The sequence below is a fragment of the Oculina patagonica genome, chromosome 5 (genome assembly GCF_052425735.1).
Source record: "Oculina patagonica isolate OP01 chromosome 5, crgOcupat, whole genome shotgun sequence".
NCBI classification, from domain to species: domain Eukaryota; kingdom Metazoa; phylum Cnidaria; class Anthozoa; order Scleractinia; family Oculinidae; genus Oculina; species Oculina patagonica.
The window spans coordinates 8,348,780-8,366,070 of NC_135762.1; the positions used below are offsets into that span (position 1 = coordinate 8,348,780).

The 17,291-nt window shown below is 41.1% G+C and overlaps 3 protein-coding genes and 1 pseudogene across 3 annotated transcripts; 3 read left to right on the top strand and 1 right to left on the bottom strand.

Moving 5' to 3' along the window:
- Positions 1-1,595: 1,595 nt before the first annotated feature.
- Positions 1,596-3,867, top strand: LOC144655289 (uncharacterized). Its single transcript, XM_078515505.1, has one exon. The coding sequence runs from the start codon at positions 2,112-2,114 to the stop codon at positions 3,024-3,026; it is 915 nt and encodes a 304-aa protein (XP_078371631.1). The 5' UTR covers positions 1,596-2,111; the 3' UTR covers positions 3,027-3,867.
- A 1,831-nt stretch (positions 3,868-5,698) lies between these two features.
- Positions 5,699-7,965, top strand: LOC144655290 (uncharacterized). Its single transcript, XM_078515506.1, has one exon. The coding sequence runs from the start codon at positions 6,169-6,171 to the stop codon at positions 7,078-7,080; it is 912 nt and encodes a 303-aa protein (XP_078371632.1). The 5' UTR covers positions 5,699-6,168; the 3' UTR covers positions 7,081-7,965.
- A 4,830-nt stretch (positions 7,966-12,795) lies between these two features.
- Positions 12,796-13,484, bottom strand: LOC144654022 (uncharacterized; annotated as a pseudogene).
- A 1,934-nt stretch (positions 13,485-15,418) lies between these two features.
- Positions 15,419-16,845, top strand: LOC144654209 (uncharacterized). The gene has a single exon (XM_078514294.1). The coding sequence runs from the start codon at positions 15,759-15,761 to the stop codon at positions 16,764-16,766; it is 1,008 nt and encodes a 335-aa protein (XP_078370420.1). The 5' UTR covers positions 15,419-15,758; the 3' UTR covers positions 16,767-16,845.
- The last annotated feature ends 446 nt before the right edge of the window (positions 16,846-17,291 follow it).

Consider the following 17,291-nt stretch of genomic DNA (forward strand, 5'->3'; position numbering starts at 1 on the left):
TTTCAAAGATAATAATGAAGTTAACACAAATGTGAGAGATGGGGGGCTTCTTTTAGCTTAGAAGCGGAGAAAAATTAGGCCAAAGTTGGTTGCTACAAGCGCCATTTTGCAATGTTAATGATTAGCGCTCTGCAATCCGAGTCGATGTGACCTAGCGTTGATAGCAATGTTACACGAATGGGCTTTACAACATTCGATCGTATCTACGCAGTTCGAGCGAAATCTCAGTCAAAGACAGCAAAATTCTTTGGTATTTTTCCTTTAAATATAATTCGAAAGCATTCACTAAATATATGGCTTTTGTTTAAGCTTTCTTAAGCCCATGAAGGATTTTTTTGATTTCCGACCCTCGCAGAGCCCAGGCAAAACGCAGCATAAGTTCCGTAACTCAATTGCAAAATCTGGCGTTGCTATGTGTATCGTATTTGTTTACGCCGCCATGTTTTCTCCGACAACAGTCGGAAATATCCGTATTTTTTCGTACTTTTTAGTGGAGCAATCGTAACGATGCGGCCTTGAACACAATGAACAGCGGTCTACCTATAACAATTCAATATGGCGTCGCAAAAAACAAAGCGTCGAACCCCGGGGGGGGGGGGGGTACTTGGGTCAAATTTTGTTGGGTATGTGCCGCTGGCCTCTCAGAACCCCTACCCCATTATAGTCATATTCTATGGCCAATTATATACCCCATCTTAGTCACTTTTGGGTAAATGTAATCTTCACGACCCCAACTTAGTCACTTTCTAAAAGCCGTTTGTCAAATATTGAACAACAGCAATAAATACGGTAACATTTTTTTTGGCGAATCTTTTCGTTTAAAAAAAACAATTTGCCAAAATTTTCTTACTCTCAAAATCCCGGAAAAGTGTGACCCCATTCGAGTCACCCTATAAAAAATGCTTGAAAAGGCGACCCCATTATAGTCAGTCCAGTCGTGAAAATGCGACCCCATCCAGCGGCACATCCCCATTGGCCCATTAATAGGAAGTGCCCCCCCCCTCCCCCCCCGGGCGTCGAACGAATATTTTGCTGTTTTCATACGCTAATTTCGCTGCCGTAATCGACTGCCTCGAAGGGTACTTGCAATTTTAAGGTATAGAATTGTCAGATCTTGGTGAAATTTGCACTGTTTATTTGTGTAATGTTGAGGAAACTGTGTATAAATACCCGGCGCGGACGAGATATATTTGACAAAGTTATGGCTGTTTAAAGTTGAGGCACATATAAAAATAATTAGAACGCTCTATCTCCAGAAGTAAATGCCACCTTGCCACGGGTATTTCGAGGTATGTGCACATTTTAACCCTTAATCAGCTCCAATTAAATTTTTTTTTGATATCTCTTATTTTTACAATCTTTGTGTTTTTGAGCCTGCGATATACAAAGGAATTCACACCTAAGGTGTGAAAACTGACACCTCCGAATACATTTTCTGAAAGCCTATTATCTATACAATCCTATGTAATTTTTTTTTTGTGGGAAAAATCGCTAACATTTGAGTTATCAATTTTTAAAATGGGCATTGTCCTATTCGAATAAACGCCGCGGCGTTTATAAAATATTTCGCGATTCCAGTGCGGGGTTTATTCGAGGGCGGCGTTTATTTAATATTCGATTTATTTCGTGCAAACAATAGCATGGTAACTGAACATTTCAACTTTAAAAACAGGAACATGTTGTAGTCGTCAAGGTCAACTCTCCGGATTTTGTGTGGGAGGCTATAATGTCACAATCTCACTTCATTTGCATTTGAATGTTTTCTTACGTGAATGGGTCATTGATAGCGTATGCTCTGAGACTTCGTAGAGCGAATTCTATTCTCTTTTATCACCAGAGGATAAGTGTAACTGATCCATTTTCGATTTGTTTTGTGAAAATTCAACGAGAGAGTCCCTGGGAACGAGGTTGTAGAATAATTTGTTTTTGATTGACATGTGCTGAATGGTGTTTTAAAGAACGTTTCAGTCAGCACGTTTACCGTCATTAAAATGCATGAATTAATTGCGGTCTAATATCAGAACACGTCACTTCGAGAATGATCTACAACCACATTACCATTCGGTAAAAATACAACGCAGGGAAGAAAAGCCGTCGAGAAAGAGTTAAATATGGCAGCCTTTTCTTTCGCGATTCTCTTCAAATCTGCGGCCCTGGTTGCTTCAGTCTCGTTATTTGCTGTTAGCGATGGGTGTACTTTCAAGAGTGACTGCGAAGTGAATCAAGTCTGCTGCGATTTCATATGTGTTTACGCATCAAGCTGTGTCCGTCGGTTCTGTCCGTCTGATTCTGGTTGTTCTAGCGGGGAAAGTTGCTGTGCCAATGAATGTGTTTACGGATCAAGTTGTGTCAATCGGTCCTGTTCGTATAAATCAGATTGTTCTAGCGGGGAGAGTTGTTGTAAAAGTAAATGTGTTTACGGTTCAAATTGTGCCGGTCAGTCCTGTTCGTCTCATTCCGATTGTTCTAGCGGGGAAAGATGCTGTAACAGCGAATGCAAAGATGGCTACCATTGCGTGGGGTCTTCTTGTTCCACTGACTCTGATTGCGGAACTCTGGGCACCTGTTGTAACGGAAAATGCCAACGATCGGATGATTGTATTAATTCTGCCGCCGCCGTCATTGCTGGTGCAGTAATTGGCCCACTCGCTGTTATCTGCGCGATCACCATGTGTTTTTTCTACGTTCGCCGACGACAGAGAACCCTTAGTTACGGCAGAGTAATAGAAGTTGAGAGAGCAGTAATAACAGCTACTTCCACCACCACGGTTGCAAACATACAGAGCAACCCACCCTTCCCAGGGCAGGAAATTCCACCTTCGTACCCATACCACCCCCCGCTCGAGCTCCACTTTGAGCATCAACAACACACGACCAATCCTCCACCATACCACCCTGGAACAATGGCAGCAAGTAAACAGCCTCCCCCTTACACTGAAGCACCAAAGAAAGTATCAGGGGGAGTAAATGCTCCCAGCCCGTCTTTTTCATCAGCGGCACCGCCACCTGTCTTGCAACAACACTGAGAAAGCTAAGGAATTCTGCTATGATTTCCTTGCAAGGAACTTTTCCAGACAAACTAGGAACTTTTACAGACATCATTTCCTCTGACAGGTGCTGTAAAAATCGCTTTGAAGTTTTCAAAACAGGTTTTAAAAAGTGGCTTTTGCATAATATTAATAGTTTTACAGAGAGGAAGGCGTGAAGTAAAACCCGTCCGGCCTCCGAAACGAAACGAAACGATTACACAGAAACGAAACCAACTAAACAAGCGAAAGTGAGCGTTATTCAGGCTAACTGGAGTGCTATTCAGGATAACTGGAGTGCTATTTAGGCTAACTGGAGTGCTTTTTAGGCTAACTGGAGTGCTTTTCAAGCTAACCCGCGTACACCGTTTTGTTTCGGATTTTAGCCAGCACTTAGTACGTGCCATAAACAGAGAGAAATCATACTCGTTTAGACATTTAATTAATCGGTATGCTTTTTGAATTAACTACGATCGATAGCGGCATTCCGTGACAGTTTGATAACTAAATTAGTTCTTGTTCCTGTTTGTTGAAAGAAAATTAACGTTTTCGACAGGAAACAAGTACTCCATGTGTTCTACGCTTTAAAAGCTTTCCCAAAAAAATGGTTTATGTTTTGATTCGTTTATTACTTTTCGATTACTCAATGATACATGGCGTTTTTACAGTTTTCAAGAAAAACAAAAGTACCATGCTACAAAAGTGAGATAAACAAAAGCGTCATGTTACATGCGTTTAAAAAACCAAAGGCTCTTCGAACAACCTCATTGTAATTCGATCAAGTGCCGGCCTTCGCATTTTTCTAAGTAAGTATCTAATAAAGTAATGCAATTTTACTTCATTTGCGTTTGAATGTTTTATTTTTCCACTTAAGTTGCGTCATTAATGGTTCTTGCTCTCAGGTGACGTAGTGCTATTCAGTTTCTCCACCAAAATATTTGCCGGTTAGCGTATTACCTTTGATCCTTTTCAGAAGCATTAAGGTAGTAAAACTGTTCAAACATCAAAAATAAACCATACCAAAAAACTCGCTCTTTTCAAAGATAATAATGAAGTTAACACAAATGTGAGAGATGGGGGGCTTCTTTTAGCTTAGAAGCGGAGAAAAATTAGGCCAAAGTTGGTTGCTACAAGCGCCATTTTGCAATGTTAATGATTAGCGCTCTGCAATCCGAGTCGATGTGACCTAGCGTTGATAGCAATGTTACACGAATGGGCTTTACAACATTCGATCGTATCTACGCAGTTCGAGCGAAATCTCAGTCAAAGACAGCAAAATTCTTTGGTATTTTTCCTTTAAATATAATTCGAAAGCATTCACTAAATATATGGCTTTTGTTTAAGCTTTCTTAAGCCCATGAAGGATTTTTTTGATTTCCGACCCTCGCAGAGCCCAGGCAAAACGCAGCATAAGTTCCGTAACTCAATTGCAAAATCTGGCGTTGCTATGTGTATCGTATTTGTTTACGCCGCCATGTTTTCTCCGACAACAGTCGGAAATATCCCTATTTTTCGTACTTTTTCGTGGAGCAATCGTAACTATGCGGCCTTGAACACAATGAACAGCAGTCTACCTATAACAATTCAATATGGCGTCGCAAAAAACAATGCGTCGAACCCGGGGGGGGGGGGGGGTACTTGGGTCAAATTTTGTTGGGTATGTGCCGCTGGCCTCTCAGAACCCCTACCCCATTATAGTCATATTCTATGGCCAATTATAGACCCCATCTTAGTCACTTTTGGGTAAATGTAATTTTCACGACCCCAACTTAGTCACTTTCTGAAAGCCGTTTGTCAAATATTGAACAACAGCAATAAATACGGTAACATTTTTTTTGGTGAATCTTTTCGTTTATAAATCACAATTTGCCAAAATTTTCTTATTCTCAAAATCCCGGAAAAGTGTGACCCCATTCGAGTCACCCTATAAAAAATGCTTGAAAAGGCGACCCCATTATAGTCAGTCCAGTCGTGAAAATGCAACCCCATCCAGCGGCACATCCCCATTGGCCCATTTATAGGAAGTGCCCCCCCCCCGGGCGTCGAACGAATATTTTGCTGTTTTCATACGCTAATTTCGCTGCCGTAATCGACTGCCTCGAAGGGTACTTGCAATTTTAAGGTAAAGAATTGTCAGATCTCGGTGAAATTTGCACTGTTTATTTGTGTAATGTTGAGGAAACTGTGTATAAATACCCGGCGCGGACGAGATATATTTGACAAAATTATGGCTGTTCAAAGTTGAGGCACATATAAAAATAATTAGAACGCTCTATCTCCAGAAGTAAATGCCACCTTACCACGGGTATTTCGGGGTATGTGCACATTATAACCCTTAATCAGCTCCAATTAAATTTTTTTTTGATATCTCTTATTTTTACAATCTTTGTGTTTTTGAGCCTGCGATATACAAAGGAATTCACACCTAAGGTGTGAAAACTGACACCTCAGAATACATTTTCTGAAAGCCTATTATCTATACAATTATCCTATGTAATTTTTTTTTCGTGGGAAAAATCGCTAACATTTGAGTTATCAATTTTTAAAATGGGCATTGTCTTATTCGAATAAACGCCGCGGCGTTTATAAAATATTTCGCGATTCCAGTGCGGGGTTTATTCGAGGGCGGCTTTTATTTAATATTCGATTTATTTCGTGCAAACAATAGCATGGTAACTGAACATTTCAACTTTAAAAACAGGAACATGTTGTAGTCGTCAAGGTCAACTCTCCGGATTTTGTGTGGGAGGCTATAATGTCACAATCTCACTTCATTTGCATTTGAATGTTTTCTTACGTGAATGGGTCATTGATAGCGTATGCTCTGAGACTTCGTAGAGCGAATTCTATTCTCTTTTATCACCAGAGGATAAGTGTAACTGATCCATTTTCGATTTGTTTTGTGAAAATTCAACGAGAGAGTCCCTGGGAACGAGGTTGTAGAATAATTTGTTTTTGATTGACATGTGCTGAATGGTGTTTTAAAGAACGTTTCAGTCAGCACGTTTACCGTCATTAAAATGCATGAATTAATTGCAGTCTTATATCAGAACACGTCACTTCGAGAATGATCACTACAACCACATTACCATTCGGTAAAAATACAACGCAGAGAAGAAAAGCCGTCGAGAAAGAGTGAAATATGTCAGCCTTTTCTTTCGCAATTTTCTTCAAATCTGCGGCCCTGGTTGCTTTCTCGTTAGTTGCTGTTAGCGATGGGTGTTCTTTGAAGAATGACTGCGGAGTGAATCAAGTCTGCTGCGAGTACAGATGTGTTTACGCATCAAGCTGTGTCGGTCGGTACTGTATTTCGGATACTGGTTGTTCTAGCGGGGAAAGTTGTTGTGCTAATGAATGTGTTTACGGATCAAGTTGCGTCAATCGGTCCTGTACACGGTTTGAATCAGATTGTTCTCGCGGGGAGAGTTGTTGTAATAGTAAATGTGTTTACGGTTCAAGTTGTGTCGGTCAGTCATGTTCGTCTGCTTCCGATTGTTCTATAGATCAGAGTTGCTGTAACAGCGAATGCAAAAATGGCTACCATTGCGTGGGGTCTTCTTGTTCCACTGACTCTGATTGCGGAACTCTGGACACATGTTGTAACGGAAAATGCCAACGCTCGTACGATGATTGTATTGATTTTACCGCCGCCGTCATTGCTGGTGCAGTAATTGGCCCACTCGCTCTCATCTGCGCGATCTCCATGTGTTTTTTCTACGTTCGCCGACGACAGAGAGCACTTAGTTACGGTAGAGTAATAGAAGTCGAGAGAGCAGTAATACCAGCTACTGTCACCACCACGGTTGCAAACATACAGAGCAACCCACCCTTCCCAGGGCAGGAAATTCCACCGTCGTACCCATGCCACCCCCCGCTCGAGCTCCAGTTTGAACGTCTGCAACACACGACCAATCCTCCAGCATACAACTCTGGAACAACGGCAGCAAGAGAACAGCCTCCCCCTTACACTGAAGCACCAAAGGGAGGATCGGGGGGATTTGATGCTCCCAGCACGTCTTTTTCATCAGCGCCACCTGTTTTGCAACAGCACTGAGAAAGCTGAGGAATATTCTGTCATGATTTCCTTGCTGGTAACTTAACAGACAAGCTAAGAACTTTTACAGACATCATTATTTTCCTCTGATGTGCTGCAAAAATTGCTTTAAAGTTTTAATAACAGGCTTTTGCATAATAATAATAATAGTTTTACAGGGAAGAACTGAAGGCGTGTAGTAAAACCCGTCCGGCCGCCGAAACGAAACGACACGATTCCACCGAAACGAAACCAAATAAACAAGCGAAAGTGAGCGTTATTCAGGCTGTTACTGGAATGCTTTTTAGGCTAACTGGAGTGCTATTCAGGTTATTTGGAGTGCTATTTATATATTTATTTAACTGGTCAGGAGTGCTTTTCAGGCTAACCGGCGTGCACCGTTTCGTTTCGGATTTTAGTACTTAGTACGTGCCATAAACAGAGAGAAATCATACTTGTTTAGACATTTAATTAACCGGTATGCTTTTTGAATTAACTACGATCGATAGCGGCAACAGGCTAGAATAAGAGCATGTCATTCCGTGACAGTTTGATAACAAAATTAGTTCTTGTTCCTGTTTGTTGAAAGAAAATTAACGTTTTCGACAGGAAACAAGTACTCCATGTGTTCTACGCTTTAAATGCTTTCCCAAACAGATGGTTTATGTTTTGATTTGTTTATTACTTCGTTTCTTACTTTTCGATTACTCAATGATACATGGCGTTTTTACAGTTTTAAAGAAAAACAAAAGTATCATGCTACAAAAGTGAGATAAACAGAAGTGTCATGTTACATGCGTTTAAAAAACCAAAGGCTCTTCGAGCAACCTCATTGTAATTCGATGAAGTGCCGACCTTCACATTTTTCTAAGTAAGTATCCAATAAAGTAATGCAATCTAACTTCATTTGTGTTTGAATGTTTTATTTTTCCACATGAGTTGCGTCATTGATGGTTCTTGCTCTCAGGTGTCGTAGCGCTATTCAGTTTCACCACCAAAATAGTTTACCGGTTAGTGTATTACCTTTGATCCTTTTCAGTAGCGTTAAGTAAATTCGTTTTTTGAACACCGTATTTATTCGAATATACGCCGCGGCGTTTATTAAAATTTTCGCGATTCCAGTGCGGTGTTTATTCGAGGGCGGCGTTTATACGAAGGCGGCGTTTATTTAATATTCGATTTATTTCGTGCAAACAACAGCATGGTAACTGAACATTTCAACTTTAAAAACAGGAACATGTTGTGGTGGTCAAGGTCAACTCTACCGATTTTGGTAGGTAAAATCTGATTGGCTTAGTGGTGGAAAGTAATGTTGACCTCGCTTAAGCAGCAGGCGTTCTTGGGGAGGAGTGAAACACGCGATCGCCCCTAAGAACGACTGCGTGGGAGGCTATTATGTCACAATCTCACTTCATTTGCATTTGAATGTTTTCTTACGTAAATGGTTCATTGATAGCGTATGCTCTGAGGCTTCGTAGAGCGAATTCTATTCTCTTTTATCACCAGAGGATAAGTGTAACTGATCCATTTTCGATTTGTTTTGTGAAAATTCAACGAGAGAGTCCCTGGGAACGAGGTTGTAGAATAATTTGTTTTTGATTGACATGTGCTGAATGGTGTTTTAAAGAACGTTTCAGTCAGCACGTTTACCGTCATTAAAATGCATGAATTAATTGCAGTCTTATATCAGAACGCGTCACTTCGAGAATAATCACTACAACATTATTCCTTATTACCATTCGGTAAAAATACAACGCAGGGAAGAAAAGCCGTCGAGAAAGAGCGAAATATGGCAGCCTTTTCTTTCGCAATTTTCTTCAAATCTGCGGCCCTGGTTGCTTTCTCGTTAGTTGCTGTTAGCGATGGGTGTTCTTTGAAGAATGACTGCAAAGTGAATCAAGCCTGCTGCAACCACGGATGCATTTACGCATCAAGTTGTGTCGGTCAATACTGCTTTTTTGATTCTGGTTGTTCTAGCGGGGAAACTTGTTGTACCAATGAATGTGTTTACGGATCAAGTTGTGTCAATCGGTCCTGTTCGTATAAATCAGATTGTGCTAGCGGGGAAAGTTGTTGTAATAGTAAATGTGTTTACAGTTCAAGTTGTGTCGGTCAGTCCTGTTCGTCTGCTTCCGATTGTTCTAGAATAGAGAGTTGCTGTAACAGCGAATGCAAAGATGGCTACCATTGCGTGGGGTCTTCTTGTTCCTTGAACTCTGATTGCGCAAGTGGGGAGACCTGTTGTAACGGAAAATGCCAACACGGCCACGATTATTGTTTTAATTCTACCGCCGCCGTCATTGTCTGTGCAGTAATTGGCTCACTCGTTCTCATCTCCATTTGTAGTTTCTACGTTCGCCGACGGCAGAGAGCACTTAGTTACGGCAGAATGATAGAAGTTGAGACAGCAGTAACAACAGCTACTGTCACCACCACTGGTGCAAACATACAGAGCAACCCACCCCTCCCGGGGCAGGAAATTCCACCGTCGTACCCATACCACCCACCGCTCGAGCTCCACTTTGAACGTCAGCAACACACGACCAATCCTCCACTATACCACCCTGGAACAATGGCAGCAAGTGAACAGCCTCCCCCATATACTGAAGCACCAAAGGGAGGATCGGGGGGAGTTCATGCTCCAAGCCCGTCTTTTTCATCAGGGGCACCTGTTTTGCATCAACACTGAGAAAGCTAAGGAATATTCTGTCATGCTTTCCTTGCTAGGAACTTTTACAAACTAGGAACTTTTACAGACATCATTTCCTCTGACAAATGCTGTAAAAATCGCTTTGAAGTTTTCATAACAGATTTTGAACAGTGGCGTATGCATAATGGTAATAGTTTTACAGAAAGGAAGGCGTGTAGTAAAACCGGTCGCCGAAACGAAACGAAACGAATCTACCGAAACGAAACTACTGATTACAAGCAAAAGTGAGCATTTTTCAGGCTAACTGGAGTGCTTTTTAGGCTAACCGGTGTGCATCGTTTAATTTCGTTTCGTGTTTTACTCCTAATAATAGAAATATAACGAAGCGTTTTAACAACGCGAACAAAAGTTACGCATGATAAAATTAACGCGAACAGTTTACGAAAAGTTCTGGTTAGATGCTTATAATTAACATGTTTAAATAAATAAAATTTATGCTCTTTGTTAATGTAAATACTCGTAATTGATTTCCTATCCAATGCAGTGGCTGCGCGCAGTTTGCTGGGAAGAACTGACCAAAGCATAATTTGCCATTTTTTGGCCGTTTATTTTTATAACAATTACTTTTTACTCTGAGAAACATTTTACAATCCAAATAATTCCCAGAAAAGGTGAGGGAGTATCCAAACAAATATTTGAAATAACAATCTACCTACCCCCAAGGGAGGGTGGGTGGGAAATCATGAACTGTATGGAGAGCACGAGTGTTGGGAAAAGAGGACAGTAACCTGGCCTCGTCCACTTAAATATAGGATTACCAAGGACCCGGATGTACTCCAAGCCCCTTGCTGGGAGACTTGGGACTAACCAGATGCATAACCATTTATTCCCCTGGTGGGGTGAATAAATCTCCTTAACGCGAATTTTTGAAATTTGCGTTAATGACATTCATCGTAAATTTCCTATACAAGTCTTATTGGTGTCAGCAATCTCCCTCAGTAGTCGTTTTTAAAACCCTCAGTTGACTTAGCTAGTACAATAGGAGACTACAAAACATATGTATTTTAATGTATAAGGTTAAACAAAAGTTGTGCTCGCGGATTATTTGTAACATGATTTTAACTAATAGCCACACTTATAGTTTACGGCAGAGAGATTTTGATCTACCCTAAATAAACAATAACATTAAAAATACAAGTCATAATCTTGTAGTACACATGTACAGTGCCAACAGCCATAGTAGTCACATGTCATTAAAAACAGAAGGTAAGAGTATCTTAAACACCTAAATATAATCTAGCTTGAAGTTCCTGCCCATCCCTCTTTTAGTTCAGGGCAAATAAAATGGCTCCTCGGTGACTCTTATACAGCGCCTGATGGCCTTCATCGTTTAAATGAACCCCGTCACGGGTAAAAATGTTTTGCGAAGGCTTGCATAAGCCACGGTGAATCCAGAACTTTGCCCCTTGAATGCCTTTCACATCCTCCTTTAGTAAACCGTTTTATTTCCAAACCCTTTCGTTGTATTCCGTTAATGTTTCCGTAAATGATGTTGTACTTACCGCCGAACAAGTACGAAACAAGTTCAAGAAGCTGATAGGCGAATGCAAAAAAGTGGCTCTAACCGTGAAAACCGCCACATAATAATAATAATAATCAACTTTATTTATAGAGGGTAAACACATAACAGTAAAAAACTGACAAACCAGTGGCCCTCTAATATAAAATACAATCAAGAACTAAAAATAATGCTAAAAATCTAACAATCTAAAATTACAAAATTTAGTTAAAAATACACTATAATATAAAAACTAGGTAAAAATTACTCTAAAATGACGAAATTGATATAAAAGAGTTAACTAAAAAGTAAAATGATCTAAATGTCTGTATGTATCTTTAAAAAATTCAAACGTAGCCTTCTTAAAACTTACTAAACTAGGCTTGTTCCTTATGATGCTGGGTATAGTATTCCAGAGGCGTGTAGTCGATACTGTGAAAGACCTTCCGCCTTCTGACTCCCGTTTGAATCGGGGGCAGACAAGGTTTAGTAGTCCATGTCTGCTCGATCTTTCATTGATGTCGGCGTTTCTTATCAGCATCTGTGACAAATAATAAGGACAGTCCCCAGACAGTCGTTTGTATACCATTGATAACCTATTTACATTTGCCTCATGATAAAATGGAACCCAATCCAATTCTCTAAACAGTTGTACGCTATTCGCTTTAGTATCCGCATTTAGTATTACACGTGCTGCGCGTTTCTGAAGTTTAAATAACAGGTGTTGATCGCTTCCAAGAGAAAAAGAATTATGGCCCGTGGTTCCTCATGCTATTTGCTCTCGTCAAAACTCGTGATTCCTGTCTTCCTGAAAGAGCAGTGGAACCAACTTGTGGCAGCAGTGAAGATGTACACGAACAGTCGAGGTCAAATCCAGCAAGTGTACAGGCCAGCGATGAAGGTGTGAGCAACGGACCCGGGGGGGGGGGGGTACTCCCATAAATTTCGGATAGGGGTGTACCGCCAAGGTTCTTAAACCCTTACCCTATTTAAGGATAAAGAAAGCCAAAATTGATACCCTTTTTAAGGCCCCAAACCGAAAAATGACACCTTATTCAAATAGCGGCTAACCACGCAAGGCCAAACACAAATCTTTATAAAATCGCTTTACTAATACTTGAACGGGTAGTTCAGTTTTAATATACCTTTTTTCGTTTATCTGGGCGTTTATTAAAGCTGATAGAATATAGGTACCCTATCTAAGGATCACATCAGGAACAAAATGCCAAAAGGACCAAAAATGATACCCTATTTAAGGACCGAGAACCGCAAAAACCATACCCTATTGGGCGGCACATACCTATATAGCCCATATATGGGAGTACCCCCCCCCGCCCCCGGGAGCAACGGATCACCAGAGGATAGGAAGCTCTTTGTACCAGTCAAAAAGCGAGGGCAAAAGAAAGAAAAGACGTTGCATCAAGTGTTGTTGAATGCATGGAGAAGTTGTTAGAAAGCGACCCAACCAAAGATCTCCTTGAGTTTCATCGCGAAGAGAACGAAAAGGCCAGAAGACAGGAGCCTCAACTCATGCAGATGATTATGTCAGCCAGGAGCCATAATCGATTATGGCTCCTGGTCAGCTCAACCACCAGCTCATCCACAGCTCGCCCAAATAAATCTACGCTTAGTACCTACCATGGCCATTAGGATGAAGGAATAAAAGTTTTTAAAGTTATGGTATTCTTTGTTTGCTTGTACTCCGCATGCAAGACATTTTAATGGGATGTGACATCCGTCAACGGCAGCCCGACTGCATGCCGGGAATGCCACACCTCCTCCATATCTAAAATGTTGTCTCGGAATTCCTGTTCGTTCTTCGGAAAGTGTTGGCAAACTTGTTCATTCCACAGGTTGTTGATAATTGCCTTTGTAACGTCACTTACTATCTCAAAAACTGTTGAGGTACCAAGGCCGGTCATCTCTGCAATAGTGTCAAAGTAGTCTCCTCTTGCTAAGCGGTAAAGGCACACTGCCAACCTAAATGCTGGTGAAATTGGATGTTCTGCGACAGTGTCGCGTTGCAAGTCGTGTTCAATATGGCTGAGAATAAAATTAAGGTTTTTGACAAACAAAATTTTTTACCAGGTATGTACTCCACAGATGTTCGAACCATCCACGATTGTGTCGCGGTAGACGACGACAGGCTCGAACAGCTGTGGAGTTATCAGAAGTGAGCAGAAGGGTAGCCAGGATACAAGCTTGTGATATCAACATTCGCCATGCTTGCAATAAGCAAAGTATGTTTTGTTAAGTTTGTTTGCGTCTTTCTCTTGAGGCTTGCAGTGATTTGAGTAAGAGGTTTGGCTGAAATTTCAAAAACGGCGCCATTTTTGTTGGATTACCGCTGACAAATTACCTTGTTGGATCACCGCTGACTAATTGGTACGTAGGTTCAGTTCCCTTGAATTTGGTACGACTCTGGCACGACGTCTGAATCAGAGTCGTGCTTCTGCCGTGCTACAGTCGAACCTAACAGTGCAATTTAGTTCGGCACGGCAGAAGCACGATGTCTGAACTAGGCCTCAGCGCCAAATACTTGATCTGTTCGTTGCTCTAAACAATAGGCAACCGTGGCGAGTTGCAACAACCGACTGAATTCGAGTTGTCGGGGTAAATTTGACCCAAATTTTGTTCAAGGGGAACAAAATTTAGATTGAGTCAGCGGGGTTTTCGAGTTATCCGAGTAAAAATGACTGAAAAGTGGAGTCAAATCCAAGGGAAAGGGAAGTTAGTTCGAGTTATCGGAGTTCGAGTTACCGGGGGTTCTACTGTAAAACCACTGGGCCCTTTGAACAACTGAACCTCGTCAAAACCGCTGCATATTAATTAGTCATATAATAAATCATATTAATTGCGGTAGAACCATGACATAAATAATACCTTCGCATGTAATTAAAAACAAAGCATCGTTAAAACGTCACTGACAGCTTCCTTATCATGAGTCAGCATGCCAGTGTATCCACTCATAATTGCAGCGTTGGTACTTGGAATAATTCGGAAAAATATGGCGAATGTCAAAGATGAATGCACCGCAGAGTTAACATGCACAGTTGTTCTTTCAGCAGCTTTTGACAAACTCGAAGAAGTTTCGATACCGTTCATCTAACCAGAAACTTGCACTACGTGAATAGGTCTAAAGTTTGTCGTCTGGTCACTAAGCAACCCGTCTGCTGTCAAATGCATGTCAAGCGCGTCCCGGCTCGATTTGCAGCCGTTTTGTGAGCCCGCATTTCTTGCAAGGATAACAGAACGGCTGGAAATCGAGCCTAGCGGGGGGCCTGAAGGGAGGATAAGTTCTATCTATTAACCAGCAGTACAGCCCTTTACATACAGTGTTTGACTGGAAACTGTAGACTTAAAGTAGCTGAAAGTAAACAGGCTAACCGGGGTGTTATTCAGGCAAACCGGAGTGAAACATATACACACACATGTATATGCCGTAGTTTAAAATGAATTTCAGGTGAAAATGATTTCAAACTAGTTTGTTTTGTATTTTCATTTTTTCCAGATTCATTTCGATATCCCTAACACAAAGAAAATATAAATCAAACTTTTCTTTGAAATTATTTTGAGCTGAAACTCATTTTAAACTACAATATATCTACCTTTATTTACAAATATAGGTATAACTGAAGAAACTGAACGGCAAAAAATCTTCAAAAGAACACGTTCTACTCACATAAGTGTTGATTCAAAGCAGCGTCATCGGCCTGTACGGGGAGGCTCCGCCCGAAAGGGGTACCTTTTTCAGGCTTACTGGTATATGAAAGGGTAGGGATTTTACAAGTTTTGGTATACGAAAGGGTATGGAAATCTGTCATTTAGGTATTTAAAAGGGCCTTTAATTAAAATATTTCGAACAGACGCAATTTACGGCTGTATTATTTTAATGTATTAAGCGCTACGTGAAATTGACAAGAAAACGTCCTGTTCTAAGTCCTTTAGGTATATGAAAGGGGTACCCTTTTTCAGTAAAATGTATACGAAAGGGGTACAACTTCTGTCACAAATGGTATATAAAAGGTAAGGGGTCAGAGCTCGGGGCGGAGCCTCCCCGTTTAACACTTTTTTTAATTGCCCCCCCCCCCTCCCCCGGGCATCGGTCATGTTTCTCTTCGTTTCATTCACGAAAGTAACAGAAATCAGACTCTGCTTGCTTGAAATTATTTTGAGCTGACCATTTTAAACTACAATATATCTACCTTTATATGCAAATATATAAGTAAAGAAACTTAACGGCAAAAAATCTTCAAAAGAACACGTCTTACTCACATATTCATTCATTCATTCAACTAACAGCGGGCAGAATTGCTAATCATCTATATCGTGACACAGCAATAATTATAACTCGTGATCCGTCCAGTTACTCGAACGATATTGCAACCTCGTTTATATCGTGACACAGCAATAACTCGTGATCCGTCTTTACTCGAACCTTCGACCAAAGATATAACGGAGGTAAGAAAAGCTGTCGAGAAAGAGTAAAATATGTCAGCATTTTCTTTCGCGATTCTCTTAAAATCTGCGGCCCTGACTGTTTTCTTGTTAGTTGCTGTTAGCGATGGGTGTTCTTTCTGCTTATCTAACCAAGTGTGCTGCGGCTCCAGCGGATGTGTGTACGGGTTTAGTTGTATTGGTCACTACTGTTCGTCTGATTCTGGGTGTTCTTATGAGCAAAGTTGTTGTAATAGTAAATGTGTTTACGGATCAAGTTGTGTCGGTCAGTCCTGTTCGTCTGATTCCGATTGTTCTAGCGGGGAAAGTTGTTGCGATGATGTATGCGTTTCAATTTCAAGTTGTGTCGGTCTATACTGTTCGTCTGATTCTGGTTGTTCTTCCGGAGAAAGTTGTTGTAATAGTAAATGTGTTCACGGTTCAAGTTGTGTCGGTCAGTCCTGTTCCTCTAAATTAAATTGTTCAAGCGGAGAAAGTTGCTGTAACAGCGAATGCAAAGATGGCGACGATTGCGTGTGGTCTTCTTGTTCCACTGACTCTGACTGCAAAAGTTCGGAACTGACCTGTTGTAAGGGAAAATGCCAGAACGACTATGATGGTTGTGATGATCATGGTGATTCTAGCGAGTACGCTATCATTGGTGGTGGAGTAGGTGGCAGCTTACTCCTTGTCATCTGCCCGACCTTCCTGTCTATTTGCTACGCGGTTCGCCGACGACGTCGACAGAGAGCACTTAATTACGGCAGAGTAATAGAAGTTGAGACAGCAATAATAACAGCTACTATCACCACCACGGTTGCAAACATACAGAGCAACCCACCCCTCCCGGCGCAGGAAATTCCACCGTCGTACCCATGCCACCCCCCGCTCGATCTCCAGTTTGAACAACAGCAACACACGACCAAACCTCCACCATATCACCCTGGAACAATGGCAGCAAGTGAACAGCCTCCCCCTTACACTGAAGCACCACAGGGAGGATCGGGGGGAGTTGATGCTTCCAGCCCGTCTTTTTCATCAGCGCCACCTGTTTTGCAATAACACTGAGAGAGCTAAGGAGTTCTGACATGATTTCCTTGCTAGGAACTTTTACAGGCAAACTAGGAACTTTGTACAGACATCATTTTTTTTTTTTTTTTTTTTTTTTTTTTTTTAGTTTTTAGTTAAGTATTTTAAATATTTTTAGCTTAGCATTTAGTATTTTAGGTATTTTAATTGTGTCCCCAATTAGTCCATAAGGGCTAAACACACAGACACGGTAATAAAGTTTTTATCTTATTATCTTATCTTATCTTATCTCTGACAAGTACTGTAAAAATCGCTTTGAAGTTTTCATAACAGGTTTTGAACAGTGGCTTTTGCATATATAAATATTCATAGTTCGTTTCTTGGCCCACTTGAGCGTGGCATATTTTGTTCGCAAACTACGTTTGGAGACCCCAAGAAAACAAATAGTGCACGACTTAGTAGAAATGTTTGACCAGCCAAATGCCGAGTTTCATGACTTTCTCTTGAAAGGAAGGCGGGCAGTAAAACCGGCCGCCGAAACGAAGCGAAACGAATCCA

Coding starts and splice junctions, on each gene's coding strand:
- LOC144655289 (XM_078515505.1), top strand. CDS start 2,112: ATGGCAGCCTTTTCTTTCGCGATTCTCTTCAAATCTGCGGCCCTGGTT.
- LOC144654209 (XM_078514294.1), top strand. CDS start 15,759: ATGTCAGCATTTTCTTTCGCGATTCTCTTAAAATCTGCGGCCCTGACT.
- LOC144655290 (XM_078515506.1), top strand. CDS start 6,169: ATGTCAGCCTTTTCTTTCGCAATTTTCTTCAAATCTGCGGCCCTGGTT.